Source organism: Gymnoscopelus braueri, assembly GCF_963280865.1.
Source record: "Gymnoscopelus braueri genome assembly, chromosome: 24".
Taxonomy (NCBI): Eukaryota; Metazoa; Chordata; class Actinopteri; order Myctophiformes; family Myctophidae; genus Gymnoscopelus; species Gymnoscopelus braueri.
The window spans coordinates 21,692,158-21,708,501 of NC_137626.1; the positions used below are offsets into that span (position 1 = coordinate 21,692,158).

The following is a 16,344-nucleotide window of genomic DNA, read 5'->3' on the forward strand; positions in this document are numbered from 1 at the left end:
AAGCAGAGCCTAACAAAGCTACAGTATCTATGCCTTCCTCTCTCAGTCCCCCTTTTCTCTCTCTCTCTCTCTCTCTCTCTCTCTCTCTCTCTCTCTCTCTCTCTCTAACTTGCTGTCTCTATTTTGTATATTCCTCCCTGCCCCCCTTTGCGCCTCTTTCCTCTCTCTATAGTCATCTCTCTTTTCTCCTTCTTTTTTTCCTTTCAACTGTCTCCATCTTCCTCATTCTGAGAATGATTAATCTGTCCATTATTTTATTTTTTATTATTCACTTGATTTGTGATTAATTTATACCATAAAGTGACATTGCGTCATATGTTTTACCCTGCAGTCAAAGAACTGTAATTTATTTTCTGTAATTGAATAAAGACAAGCATTCACATTTTATTGAAATATAAATACCATATACTAGAAATATTTGATACATCACTAATCCAATTAATTGATTACTAAATTTGTATTCGATACATTTGGTAAACAGATTTATCATTTCACCCCTATATTCCTACTCTCCTCTCCTCTGCCCTGTAGATAATTGAGGCTAAAGAGTATATAGCCTTTCTACTAGACGAGGTAACCTGAGTACAGAAGCACAGTGACACAACCTATCGTTGAACTGTATGTGTTTTGTATATGAGCGAAAGAGACAGACAGAGAGAGAGTTAAAGAGAGAGAGAGATGGGGGAGTTGGAAACCAGGCCACAATGCCACTGACACTCAATCCCATCCACCCACCAATTACCATTACGATTACTGTCACCTCTCGTTAGCACTGTCTGCTCGCCCCGCACGCAGGCACGCGTGTGTGTGCGTGCGTGCGTGCGTGCGTGCGTGCGTGCGTGCGTGCGTGCGTGCGTGCGTGCGTGCGTGCGTGCGTGCGTGCGTGCGTGCGTGCGTGCGTGCGTGCGTGCGTGTTCCTGACATAAGCCTAACTGTTACCAATATTGTCAAATTGGGAACAAAACTGTTGTTCTAAATTGGATTTTGCTGACTTTTTGTAGGATTAGGGTAATCAGATATGGAATGAATGTAAGTCAATGCAATGTCGCCAAACGTTTTTTGAAACAACATAATAACCAACCACAGAGAGTATCAACAAATAGCCTATTATATTAAAACTGCTTTTAGCCTGGTGTAGACAAGACATATCCTGCCCGGGTGACCTTTGATGGACTCAATATTATGCTCCACAATCAGCCTTCAGCACTTTGATCGGTTCAGGTATTTCCAAATTCATAACTTTGCTAAATCCAACACTTCAGCATTTCTGCAGGCCTTGGGCATTGACCATCTTCTTGCAGTTACTGACTTGTTAAAAGGCTGTAATTATTTTATATGTGATTTTATCAGCAGTGATTCCCCTGCCCTGCTCTGCATAAGATCAAGGCTGAACTGGTTATCACTTTGTCAGATAAATGGCGTGACGATGCATTACATGCAATAAACTCATCTTCCTCCTGTGCAGGGCTTATGCCTGAATTATACTTGGTTGCGCAATACAAATAGCTGCACAATAGCTGCTCATAACATGTCGTGAGCTTGTAGATCGGCTTGTAATTTGGCAAAACCGAAGTATGAATCAGGTATTAGCCTCACTCAATGTAAATGGGATCCATTTGAGTAAAGCTAGATTATTGAAGATTTATCCAAACCTCTCTGACATCTGTGACAGATGGCGTCAGGCATCAGCAGATCTGACTCATACTGAATGTTCTGGTCATGTCACAGCTTGGCAGAACAACTGGAGTCTATTTTTGTTCTTATATCAGAGATATTGGAACTGACCTTCTTATCCATCGCTTCAGATTGCTATCTTTGGTGTTCCTGAGGAGGGAGTTAGAATGACTGTTAGCTAAACAGCCTAATGTAATCTCCCCTGCCTGTTTAATTGCCCGTTGTTGAATTCTCCTCTTATCGGAAAATCGTTCACTCCCCTCAAACACATCCTGGCTGCGGGACTTAATGTAATTTCAGAAAATTGTTAACGATCAAATTTTCCGTCTGTGGCTCAGCTGAAAAATTATAAACACAGGCAGACTTTCGTCTTTCACTTTGAATGGAATCTATCCCATTGGACTTGAATGTTGGAGGTATGAATGGAGGTGGACAGCTGTGGATTGCTCTGGGGTGTGTCTGTGTGTGCATGTATATTGCATAATACAGGTAGTTGAGTGTACATAAGTACATATTAAGTGTATGTATAAGTGTGTAAACATTTGCACAGATGTACGGGTATGTACTGTACACATCTTGAACTGCGACCTTATGGGCTACAGGCAGTGCTTAAGGTGAAGTTGACATGTTGACATTGTGTATTGTAGATAAATGTTGAACAATCTTGACACATCTTCTTTTATGGTGGTCCCTGGCACAAGATATGTTCAAATGGGGTGTCCGCAGCCAAATACTGTACTAGAGAGAGAGAGAGAGAGAGAGAGAGAGAGAGAGAGAGAGAGAGAGAGAGAGAGAGACGGACGGCAGTGTTGCCATGTGTACTTATTATAAGCGACCTTGGGCTTATTATCGCTTGTAAATATTGGTAGTTGCGGGTTGCGTTTTTGTGGGCTTGTTTCTAAAGTATAGTTACTTATTTGGGCTTGTTTCCTAAGGTTGTTTAAACCAGTGCATGGTTCTCAAATATTTTCATGTCAAGGACCCCCAAATTAATATGTATTTGTCCACGGACCCCACATCTAAAAGTATTTCGTGACCCCGGTATCACATTTGTGAGTTGTGTGTTTCTCTTTTTTCCCCCCGAAGATTTTTTTTGAAAATAGCAGATCTACAAGCTCTCAGCGCGTTGCATCGTGTCCTATTGTGAGCCTACAGTACAGTTAGACTGACAGACTGACAGACAGGCATGACAGACAGACAGACAGACAGACAGTCGGACGGATGGACAGACAGATAGAGAACTAGGAGCATGGAGCGCTGCAGAGACATGTTCTCATGTGGCCTAGTCACTTCTTTGGGCTTGTTTTCATAGACCTCGTTGCTTATTTCTCTCGCACAATCTGGCAGACAGACAGACAGACAGACGGACGGACGGACGGACGGACGGACAGACAGATAGAGAACTAGGTGTGGAGTGCATGGAGTGCTGCAGAGATACACAGAGAGACAGAGAGGAGGATTAGGTGTGCTTAGAGATCAGCTGTCTGGGCCGGCTCAGCCTGCCACGGTTTACCACAGGTCAAACCCAGGAAGTACACAAAGATGGCCGCCTCCTGCTCTGGCAGCATCACTCACTGACAACAATGCATTTCACAGGTCTGAAGCCTGCGACAGGCTAAAGAAAACGCAAGCACACATATTAATCTGTCTGATGATGCAAGATGAGTTAAACCTTCGAAAGAGTTGAAAGAAGTGGCGGGATTTGATCTCAGGTTTACTACGGCGGTGGTTCCCAAACGGTTCCCAAAAGTTTTAGCTCGAGAGACCCAAAAGAGAAATTTGATGTCTCCCCAGGAGCCGATCTACAAGCTCACAAATCCGTTGTTGCATTGTGACGCGTTGTGAGCTTGTAGAGCTGCCATTTTCACTATTTTTTTAATGGAATTTTTGATATTTTATTTTATTCATGAAATTCTTTTGGAATTTTATGAATACATTTCAATTACAAATTCTGATTATATATATTGTTTTTTAAAATAATATATGTTTTTTTTTTCATTCTAATGCAGGAAATGAAAAAAAAGAAAGGGATATTTACTCGTCGTGACACATAGAAACACACAAATGGGTCCCGACCCAGTGTTTGGGAAACACTGCAGTACAGAGTCCAGAGACACAGGTCTTAAACCTGTTCAACCTTGACAGGAGGATGCAAGTTAACGTTATCTGGTTTGGGACGGCGAACAATAACATGCTACGTTTATTTCCTTTTAAATGTGTGCGTGACCTGTGATTCACTACACTAAAAATCAATGAGTCAAAGAGGAATGAAGGGGAAAAACTGATGAATGGACGAGGGGGGGGGGGGGGCGGTAGATGGAGAGAGAGAAAGAGAGAATTAATTCCTTTCACCAAGTTATCAGTTAGTCTTTGCTCTCTGTACACGTGTGTGTGTGTGTGTGTGTGTGTGTGTGTGTGTGTGTGTGTGTGTGTGTGTGTGTGTGTGTGTGTGTGTGTGATGCATTCCACTGTGAGTCACATGCAGTCCCGTGTATGCATCCGTGGTAAGATACAAAAGCTTTCATTCATGGTGGAAACATTACTTATTATACACTGCAACCCTCTCTCTCTTTGTCGGAGTTTCTTCATAAGCAGGCATCTTAGAATGTTACACTGAAAGTTTGCAGTGTATACATGTGTGAGCACGCGTGCACGCGTGCTCACACACGCACACACACACACACACACGCACACACACACACACACGCACACACGCACACTCACACACGCACACACGCACACACGCTCTTTACCTCCCTCATGCCCTCATGAAAATAGCTTATCTATTGGCAATTTTCGGTGTGCAAAACCGTTGTACAATGAAGTATAAAATCAGTTTTCACTCAGTTTCTCTCTATCTACATTTACTTTTATCTCTCTTTACTTCCCTCTCTTCCACCTTTCTCTTTTGTCTCCTTGGCTTTCACCTGTATATGTCTGTAACCGTGTGTGTGTTATGTGTTGTGTTTGCAGTGTGCTGGTGAGGAGAACTGGGTCGACAGTAGACAGTCTATATTGGCCACAAAGAACCTCCTCCTGGACCGAGGCCTATATACCACAGAGATACCCTGACAACAGAATAGTCTCCTCTAAGGTGCGTCACACACACGCACACGCCACACCCACCCACCCACCCACCCACCCACCCACCCACCCACACACACACACACACACACACACACACACACACACACACACACACACACACACACACACACACACACACACACACACACACACACACACACACTACACTCATACCGTCATCATTATAATGTATTGTGGCGTATTGCTGTCTTCTGTTTACAGTACACATTTTGGAACTTCGTCCCTAAGAATCTGTTTGAGCAGTTCAGGAGAGTTGCCAACTTCTACTTCCTAATCATCTTTCTGGTCCAGGTGAGAGCGGGAAACAATACTGTGCTGAATACTGTCCTGAACAATGAATACTGTCCCTGAACAATGAATACTGTCCTGAACAATGAATACTGTCCTGTACAATTAATTCTGTCCTGAACAATGAATACTGTACTGAACAATGAATACGGTACTTGAACAATGAATACTGTCCTGAACAATGAATACTGTCCTGAACAATGAATACTGTCCTGAGCAATGAATACTGTCCTGTACAATTAATTCTGTCCTGAACAATGAATACTGTACTGAACAATGAATACGGTACTGAACAATGAATACGGTACTGAACAATGAATACTGTCCTGAACAATGAATACTGTCCTGAACAATGAATACTGTCCTGTACAATTAATTCTGTCCTGAACAATGAATACTGTACTGAACAATGAATACGGTACTGAACAATGAATACTGTACTGAACAATTAATTCTGTCCTGAACAATGAATACTGTACTGAACAATGAATACTGTACTGAACAATTAATACGGTCCTGAACAATGAGTACTGTACTGAACACTGTACTGAACAATGCTCACTAATATGGATGTTGTTGATAACTGAATATTCCTTTTCACTCTAAATCAACCTCTGCCCCCCCTCTCTCTCTCCCTCCCTTCTCTCTCTACCTTGTCTCTCTCTCCCTCCTTGTCTCTCTCTCTCCCTTCTCTCTCTCTCCATCCCTCCCTCCATCCCTCCCTCTGTCTCTCTCTCTGCCTTCTCTCTCTCTTTCTCTAGTTGATCATTGACACTCCCACCAGTCCCATTTACCAGTGGGTTGCCTCTATTCTTTGTCATAACAGGTCACTTCCATCAAACAGGTGAGTCCAACGAGCTGAACAGTGTCTTACACTTCTATAATAACATTTGCTACGCAGTTGAAGTATAAATCAGCCTCTACTGTAGATACACACTGTGTGAGTGTCTATGTTTTGTGACCCCACACAGTTTATTATCAATGTACATATGGCAAATTAAACATGTCAGCGCTGTCAGGTTTGTATCCTGAGTGTTAGCTGACTCCACTGACAGATGACAGTCTGTCAGTGGGGACCACCGGGGACCACTGGTGGGCCGTGAGGGTATTGCAAGTGAACCAGAAATGGGCTGAGAACCACTTGTCTGGGGAGTGGTGGGGGTGTTCCCTCCCATTACCAGTCTGTGAGATTATGAGGGCGAGTTTCTTGAGTTTGAGTGCAAAAACCTTCAAATAAGCATATCTTCAACTATTTTCAGATGCCAGTGTACGCGTCATTTGAATGCTTACGCTCAAGATCTTAACAAAAAAAGTAAAAAATGGCCATGCCCTACTTGGGGACCAAAGCACCAGCTGCTGTCCCATTTCAGCCTAATCCAGCCCATCTCGCCACTGCGTCACGGTTACTCCTCCGTTCTTCACCAACAGTATGTCGCGCCTCCGTTGACCGTGCTTCACGCCAGTGTAACAGCCCAAAGTATACCCCCGGCCAAGCCATAGCCAGGGTTAAAGTGTGCTAGCCGGTTTTATACCCCGGGATATATTCTGGGCTAGTCAAGTTTATACCTACCTGGGGTATAAAATACGCTAGCCGCAAATATATATTCCTCTAGCCCAAACTATACCGACCTCTCATTAATAGTTTTGTACATCATAATCATTTTAGTAATGCACTAGTAAGTAGTCTCTCTAGTCTACAGGCAGCTCACTTCAACCCTGCAGGGCCGGGGTATACTTTGGGCTGTTAAACCGGCTGACAAAATATTTCCACAAAATGGGGACCTGAGAGTGTAAAACTTGACCATTACACATCTTATTTTTACGTGCTCCGAATATTACTGTATACCACACACATGCTACTACTAAACTCTTTGTCCTTTCTCTCTCCATCTCAGGGTTATGAGGACTGGCTAAGACACAAGGCAGACAATTCTATCAACCAGTGTCCTGTGCACGTGGTCCAGTATGGGAAGGTGATCCGGAAACAGAGCCGCAAGCTCAGGGTATGTGTTTCTTTATCCGTGTGTCTGATCAGATAAACATTTGAGAGAATCATAGCGTTTAAGGGAGAGCTTTGTTAGCTCATGCTGTGAGATTTTGGCACTAAGCTTGTCGAATGTGTGTGTGTGTGTGTGCGTGTGCGTGTGCGTGTGCGTGTGCGTGTGCATGTGCATGTGCACTTGTTCAGTCTCTATGTATGTGTATGTATGTCTTTATGCCGCTAAGCTTTTCCTCATCTGTTGCATAACAGCCAGATAGTGAGAGATCAGCACACATCACTGCTGTCCTGTACATCACATAATACTAGAGAGAGACATCACTACTGTACATCACATAATACTAGAGACATCACTACTGTACATCACATAATATTAGAGAGAGACATCACTACTGTACATCACATAATATTAGAGAGAGACATCACTACTGTACATCACTTAACTCATTCACTGCCTGAATTATTTCTGGACGCGTTTGCCCACTGCCAGAGATTTTTCATTGAAAAAAAAAAGTACTCAGGAGCCGAGATACAGAATTTTTAAGTTTTAAGTTAACAAAGAAGTGGATGGGAGTCTAGATCTTCGAAAAATCATATCTCCTTGGTCTTTGGGTCAAATTAAAAAAAGAAAAGAAAAAAAAGAAAAAAGAAAAAATTAAAAGTCGTTTTAGTCGTTCTAGGCAGACAGGGCTTATGGGACAGAAGTCGTTTTAGTCGTTCTAGGCAGTGAATGAGTTCTAGAGAGAGAGAGAGAGAGAGAGAGAGAGAGGAGAGAGAGAGAGAGAGAGAGAGAGAGAGAGAGAGAGAGAGAGAGAGTGAGAGTGAGAGTGAGAGTGAGAGTGGGAAAGTGCAAGGTTAGCTCAATAGCTACTGTAGTAGTATTATGCACACACACACACACACACACACACACACACACACACACACACACACACACACACACACACACACACACACACACACACACACACACACACACACACACACACACACACACACACACACACACACACACACACAGTATGGGCTGTCAGAATGCTGTGAGGCACTTCATGATAGATTGGCTGCATTGTGGATTCAAAACCTGCTTCAGGTTCAGATTATAATATTTTGGCCTTTTGGAAAAAACTTCCTATCCTAACTCTTTTTTAAACACTTCTGTCATAGCTCATACAAATGAATCTGTTTTTATAGGAAAAGTTTCCACCATGTATTATAATGTAAGAAAAACTGCATGCAAATTGACCTTGTATTTAACCATGTACTGTAGGATACTTCCTTGTGTGACGAATAGCGAAACTAGACGATTTACAAGCGCATCACAAATTTCACGATGGTCGACTATTTCAGCTTTTTTTGAAAAAATCTGAAATTATTTGAAAAATGTGCCCAAACTAGGGACACCAGGGTATAACTGTGGTTATGTGTGAACTATGTACAGTACTTTCATTCAAACTTGATTCAGAGAAAGTTCAATCTCTCCTTTGTACCTCTCTCGCTCTCTCAGGTAGGGGACGTGGTCTATGTGAAAGAAAACGAGACGTTTCCCTGTGACCTGATCCTCCTTTCCTCGTCCAGAGAGGAAGGTACCTGCTACGTCACCACAGCCAGCCTGGATGGAGAGAGCAGCCATAAGGTGTGAGACAGAAAGAGAGAGAGAGAGAGAGAGAGAGAGAGAGAGAGAGAGAGTCAGAGCATGATTGTGTGTATAGATAAAGAGAGTGAGTTTCATTGCCCCTCACTGAAAATAACTGATTCTCAAGCTCAAGCATGTTAGCCTGGCATGGCCAGACTAATATCACTGCGTAGATATTAGTCTGGAATCTCTGTGTGGAACCTGCATTTCTAAGGGGCGAAAAAAAAAGAAGCCTTTGGTGAACCCGCCCCATATTTGCATACTGGGCCCTGATTGGTGCCCCACAACTTCTGGGTCAGCGAAATCCAATCACAACTCATCTGCCGAGGGCTCTCTTTTTTTGCACTGGCAGATTCGTCTGGTTTCCAGGCTACAAGCATGTTGCGTTGTTAGCTTGAAAATCTGTTATTTTTGGCAAAGGACACGTCATGTGACTATGAATAAAAGTATATAAAAATAGATTATAATATACTGCTTTCCTCTCCATCCCTCCATACCCCTCCCTCTCTCTCTCTCTCTCTCTCTCTCTCTCTCTCTCTCTCTCTCTCTCTCTCTCTCTCTCTCTCTCTCTCTCTCTCTCTCTCTCTCTCTCTCTCTCTCTCTCTCTCTCTCTCTCTCTCTCTCTCTCTCTCTCTCTCTCTCTCTCTCTCTCTCCCCAGACATACTATGCGGTTCAGGACACCAAGGCGTATAAGAAAGAGGACGAAGTGGAAGCCATCCAGGCAACCATAGAATGTGAACAACCACAGCCTGACCTCTACAAGTCAGTTACATGTGTACATATCTTTCACTGAAATGCCAGGGCTGCTGACATGCTGGCCTAACACTAAACCTAACACTAACCCACCCCTGATCCCTAATGCCTGATTCTAACCGTAACACTAAAACCCAACCCCTAATGCCTGAGTCTAACCCTAACACTAAACCCCTTATGCATGATATTTTACAAAAAATCTTTCTTTATAATTTTCTATTATGAGAACACACATCATAATGTCAATTTGTCAACACCTAAACATGCACACATGGCCTTGTATCTTTTACTCGATCTGTTAATGTTTGCACACATGAATGTGTGTGCATGTGCTCGTGCGTGCTTGCGCGCGTGCGTGCGTGCGTGCGTGCGTGCGTGTGTGTGTGTGTGTGTGTGTGCGCCAACATATGACTTAATAAGTATTTATTTGTGGACATACTCAAGCCCATGTGCACACACAGGATTTGTAAAATGCGTGTTATTACGTGTTTTTCTACACAGATTTGTGGGTCGTATAAACATCTACACGGACAGGAATGAGCCGGTTGCCAGGTATGTATGACTGACTCCACAGTATAGAAGAAATCCTCGTAGAAAATCTGGGAAATACTCAATATCTGTGATGTACTCAAAGTGGGATCCAGGGACGCTCAGGGTTCCTTGAATGGGTTCTAAATGGACACTTACGGGTCTGTAACTCAGAGTTATGGGGGTCCTTGAAATTCAAAAGTTTGAGAAGCACGGCTCTATACTTTTCAACAACTTGTATCATAGATAATGTGTCCTTGAGCCAGACAGCTTACAGTACCTGCCACTTTCTCCAGTGGAGTCCTGACTGTTTGAGTGTGAAGCAGGACATTGCTCAGTCAACCCTCTTCAAAGCCGCAAACCTTTATGTCCTACCCAGGCCTGACCTCGACTAAGTCGACTAGTCGACTGGTTAGTCGCGGGGGGTCCGAGTCGACTTTTTTTTTTTTTTTAAGGGCCAAAAATGTTTTTAATTGTATTTTGGCCAAGTCTACACCTGCAACCACACGAAACTTCCACTTTATTCTTCTTATTCCTCGTCTTTGTATTGGTATTGTTTGTGTTGGAGTTCATGTGCAACCTCTTCCAGAGAGAGATAGAGACACTAGAAACTCTGCTGGAGACACAAAACAAACTGTGTAGACTTGGCCCTTTGAAATAAAATGTATTTTGGCCCTAAAAATAAATAAATTATTAGTCGACTGCCAGTCAACTATTGGCAATTAGTCGCCAATTAGATTCGACTAAACAAATCCTTAGTCGGGGACAGGCCTACTCCTACCTGGGATTTAAACCCGGGTCTCCCATTTGAGAGATCAAATCTCTACCGCTAAGGCAAGAGGGAGTCCCCCCACTTGACCTCGGAAGATATTGTTATTGTGCTTATGAGCTTCAAGCACTGCTGTTTGTCAACCAGTAGGTGGTGTCCTACCGGACACAGGGGCTAAATGTCTCAATGGAAGAGTAGGGAGGCCAACTCCATCCACTGCAGATGCACTAGTTATATTGTATTAACATACTCTACCATACAACTTTGTAACTTTCCTCTTCTACACCCCCGGATTTGAACCCGGTTTCCTGCGCAAGTGCTGACATTTTTACCATTGAGCTAATAGAGCCCGCCTGCTTGCTCAGGGGATAAATTGAATCTTGACCATCAGGTAAAAATTCGTGTCAGATCCTGTGTCTAGGTGAGACATGACCTTTGACACTAAATATCTCAATAGAAGACAAAATACAACCACCCCAATTGTATAAGTTATATTGTATTAACATACTCTACAATACAGATTGGACAAAATTGCATTTTATTCATTAAAATAAAGTTATATAGTGTGGCTTTAAAGTTGTACAATGCAGAATCACAAATAACGATTTTTAGCAACCTCTGCTGGTCACTACCGTCACTGCATACAATTTCCGTAGTCCTCGATTACCCAGAATTCCATTCGTTTTCACCGGAAGCCGGAAGCGTTTCAAAAAGCGATCTTTTAATTGTTTTATACTATCTACGGATCGTTTCTCTTAGCCAGTGGAGCATTAGTTACCATGAGCTGTGCTTTCTTTTTCTGTTCTTTTTCGATCTTCCAATCCTACATTCTCTTAAAATCAGCGTGAGGTTCCTTTTTGTTATTAGCGCGGTAGTTCCTGGCCAAACAGGAAACCGTTGCGCCAGGACGTCGGCCACGACGTCATGACGTTGGCCAGGAACGTCATTTTCCCGGGAAAGTCCCCCCCGTCCACGTTCAATAGAAAATATATAAATAAAAGGCTTCCGGGGGTGAAATTCATGGAGTGGGTGTTGTGAAACTTTTGCCACTCACAAAAGATATACAATTTAACTTTAGTTTTGTTGAAAACATTACCTAGTATGCCTTTAAACTAACGTTTTATTATTATTATTAACAATAAAATAATAATAATAATAATAATAAACATTTTGAAATAATAATAGTTTTTTGTTTATCTAAATACCTGGTGAAACCAGAACACCTTCTTTAGACGTCTAGAAATAAATAATAAAAATCATCATTAGCCACATGTCACCTCTGCTAATGATAATTGCAGTAGCTGAAGAAGGAAAGCTGCGTGCCTAATTTGCATTGGCACAAGAGGTGACTTGATGTAACATTGTGAAACAGGAATCATCAGCATGGTCTGGTACACAATGCATCGTTGGGGAAAATGATACAACACTGACTACAAGCATTGGCTGCTACAGTATGAGCTGATATCGTCACTGTCATGTGGAAACCTTGTATGTCCAAAACCGTTACTTTTCAGGAAATAAAAAACATTATAAAAAATAGTTCAATGGATCCAATGCAGTAATTATTTAGTCACAAGCTCTTGTTAATACATGCCATTTGTTCAATAGTTTATAAAATCCACAGATAGACGTGACGACTTTCACTTACAACAGCCAATCTACAAGCTTATAGATTGGTTATTTGTCTTGTACGACCAAGTAGGGTACTAATTTACAAAAAAACATAACAAATTGAAATATGGAGATACAAGGTTTCTCCCGACAGCATCGATATGTGAGCTGATGTGTAAATGTAAATGTCATTGACCTCTCTTCTGTTGGCAGGCCATTAGGATCAGAGAACCTTCTGCTCAGAGGAGCCACGCTCAAGAACACAGAGTACATTTATGGTAATTAACGTGCCTGATTTATACTTAGACATGCGATGGCGTCATGTGCTGCAAAGTGCCGATCTACAGGCTCACAAGCAACACATTACATCAGAGTCTAAATTATGCATTACTCTTCTACTCTCCTTTGCTCTTCATGCTAGACTCAGTAGGACACATTAATATCGTTGGTATTAATTTCACACAGAGAATATAAAGAAAGTCTTTAAAGTCTGTTAAAAATATGTGTTCACAACAAGTGGTCAAAACAACAATTGTCAAAAATAATTAATTCTACTCATAAGTGATAAGTATTTTCATATTATATTACACTCAATTTCTGCCATTCCAGCAATGGCCAAGAATAAATTCCTGCCACTGGTATACTTTGTAACCATGCTCCTTTCAGAAGTAATTTATCTTACTCATGTTCAAAGACACTGTTGGAAAAAAGCAGTGGAAATCTGGTGAGGAAACAGACTGTGAACTCATGTATGGGTTTTAGGACTACAACGTATATGTTGTGTTGGTGATTAAAGGCAGCTCATCTCTGCTCAGAAATACAGTACATCAGTAATAATGAACAATCAGTCGATGTGGGTTCAGTTTAATCTGCCTCACATGAGCGCACTTAAGTGAATATTTAAAGTAATTTATTTAAAAATACGATTCCACTCATTTCTCATTTCTCTCTCTCTTACTCTAAATATTGTCAACGGCACCACACAAATTGAACAAGTGAACACAATAAAACTTCTGGGAGTAACTATTGATAGCTCTTTATCTTGGTCTAAACATATAAACAATATTGTCATCAAAATGGGAAGAGGAATCGGTATGACTAGGAAGTGCACTCTCTCTATAAGGATTTTATCAATGAGTTTAGTGATTTTTTATCTGGTATAATGGTCTCATATGACACCTTCATAATAAGTGGTGATTTTAATGTGCATCCATGTTGTCCATCGAATCCCCTGGCAAAGGACTTTTTAAGCCTCATTGACACTTTTAATCTCACTCAATCAGTTACTGTCCCTACACATGAAAAGGGCCACATCCTGGATCTTGTGTTGTCATTTGGTTTAACTGTTTCTGTCACAAATGTCACTCCTACCTGCATTTCCGACCACTCATCCATCTTTTTCACCGCCAAAATTCCCTGTTCTGTAAAAAACCCCATTGCATTTACTCGCCGCACGCGTACTATAGACTCCTCAACTCCCTCACACTTCTCTCTCCGTTTTTCTGAGCTGGTGCCAACCGCCCTGGCCCCAACCCATTCTTCCAACCCTGATACACTTCTCGACAATTTTAACTCCACATGCACTACTATTTTAGATTCCATTGCCCCTTTTAAAAACAAACGCCCAAAAGCCCTCTCTGAACCATGGCTCAACGAGTCCACTCGTACCCTACGACGCACCTGCAGGCGCGCTGAGCGTAAATGGCTCACTGATAAACTCCACATCTCCCTTGAATTACTTCGAAACTCTCTCTCCGATTACAAAAAAGCAGTAAAAGCTGCTAAATCAGAATACATTTCTAATCTAGTCACAAATAACTGCCATAAACCCCAGGTTCTGTTTAATATCTTAAACTCTTTCACAAATCCACGAGACGATCCTCTCATTCCTCCCTCTGCCACTCTCTGTGCTGATTTTTTAGCTTTCTTCACAGATAAAATCACAACCCTTAGATCAGCTCACACCCCCACTACTCTTGACCCAGCGCCTTCTCCATGCCCCCCCGCTAACACTCTAGATAATTTCACGCCAATAACCTTGACCTCCCTCACCGACATAATTATGCATCTTCGTCCCACAAACTGCCCTTCAGACTGCATACCATCCCGGCTCCTAAAGGAGGTCTCCGGTACTGTTGGTCCAAGCATCCTCACCTTAGTTAATAGTTGCCTCACCTCTGGATCTGTCCCAGCTGCCTTTAAGTATGCTGTTGTAAACCCATTAATTAAAAAGAAAAATCTCGACCCCTCAATACTGTCAAATTTTAGGCCAATTTCGCAGCTACCATTTTTATCAAAGGTTCTGGAAAAAGTCGTTTATTCACAATTACAATCTTTCTTACTCACCCATAACCTACATGAAAATTTTCAATCAGGTTTCAAACCAGGCCACAGCACGGAGACAGCTCTCCTCAAAGTTTTTAATGACTTGATTTTAACAGTTGACAACGGTAATCCTGCCATCCTTGTGCTCCTCGACCTATCTGCTGCATTTGACACAATAGACCACCAAATTCTTTTAAATAGGCTCCAACATCACATCGGCATCACTGGCTTAGCCCTAACCTGGTTCGAGTCATACCTTGCAAATAGAACCTTCGCTGTTCATTTGGGGGATTTCTCCTCGCCTTGCGCCCCCCTTACCTGTGGGGTCCCCCAAGGCTCCATTTTAGGCCCACTCCTGTTCCTTTTATATATGTTGCCTTTAGGATCCATATTTGAAAAACATAATATATCATTCCACTCATATGCCGACGATATCCAAATTTACTTACCTATACTAACTAACTCCGCCAACTCTTTCCAGTCACTACTCGGATGTCTACATGACATAAAATCTTGGATGAACAATAACTTTCTTACTCTCAACGAAAATAAAACTGAAATTATACTATTTGGCCATATCCCACCCTGCAATATCCCGGACACCATCACCCCTCTTATCCGCCCATCTGCCAAAAATCTCGGTGTAACCCTTGACAGTTCTTTCAAATTCAATCAACACATCAGCTCCGTGGTTAAAACCAGCTTTTTTCAGTTAAGGCTTCTGGCCAAGATTAAGCCTTACCTCCCCCGCCACCAACTGGAGATGGCTATCCATGCCTTCATTTCATCCAGATTAGACTACTGCAACTCTCTATACACCGGTTTGGATCATAAACAGATCAGACGCCTCCAATTAGTTCAAAATGCTGCTGCCCGCCTCCTTACAGGTACAAGAAGGCGTGAGCATATTACCCCTGTCCTTGACTCTCTACACTGGCTCCCCGTGAATTTTAGAATTGATTTTAAGGTGTTTTTATTTGTCTATAAATCACTAAATGGGCTCGCTCCATCCTACCTCTCCGCACTTGTCAAATCATATGTCCCAACCAGGGAATTGAGGTCTGCCGAAAATTATTTACTTGAAGTTCCAGCCAGAAATTTTAAAAAGACCAGGGGTGACCGCTCTTTCATGGCCACGGCCCCGCGACTCTGGAACAGCCTGCCCCTCCATATCCGATCCCCCCAATCGATCGGGGCTTTCAAGGCCAAACTCAAAACCCATCTTTTCTCCCTTGCTTTTAACAGCATCTAATTTTCATTTATGTAATGTAAACTTTCCATTTATACTTATTTCTCCTTCCCTCTTTTTTTGCTGTCTTTTAATAGTGTTTTCCTTTGTTGCTAAATATTTTTATGAACTTGCTCTGTTGTTTTGCATTGATGTTTTTGATTTTGCCTGTACAGCACTTTGGTTCAGCTTGCCTGTTTGTAAATGTGCTATATAAATAAAGCTTGATTTGATTTGATTTGATATAATTAAATCAGTTATTCATTCTTTGGTAGAGTCTCATTTAGAATACTGCCCTGTAATCTGGTCATCAGCTACAAAATCTGATTTGAAAAAGTTACAGGTTGCTCAGAATAAAGCGGCTCGTCTGGCACTAGGATGTTCATACAGGACAAGTATTAGCTAATATGCACGAACATCTGGC

The 16,344-nt window shown here is 42.1% G+C and overlaps 1 protein-coding gene across 1 annotated transcript in view; it reads left to right on the top strand.

Annotated features, from left to right (window-relative positions):
* The window catches only part of LOC308080437 (phospholipid-transporting ATPase IH-like), an 81,817-nt gene that overhangs the window by 32,403 nt on the left and 33,070 nt on the right, over nucleotides 1-16,344 (top strand). Inside the window, 12 exon segments of the mRNA XM_080422320.1 lie at nucleotides 4,648-4,675; nucleotides 4,678-4,713; nucleotides 4,716-4,768; nucleotides 4,984-5,073; nucleotides 5,832-5,861; nucleotides 5,863-5,895; nucleotides 5,897-5,914; nucleotides 6,966-7,073; nucleotides 8,577-8,705; nucleotides 9,365-9,468; nucleotides 9,961-10,011; nucleotides 12,581-12,645. Coding sequence (XP_080278446.1) covers nucleotides 4,648-4,675; nucleotides 4,678-4,713; nucleotides 4,716-4,768; nucleotides 4,984-5,073; nucleotides 5,832-5,861; nucleotides 5,863-5,895; nucleotides 5,897-5,914; nucleotides 6,966-7,073; nucleotides 8,577-8,705; nucleotides 9,365-9,468; nucleotides 9,961-10,011; nucleotides 12,581-12,645 — 745 coding nt within the window.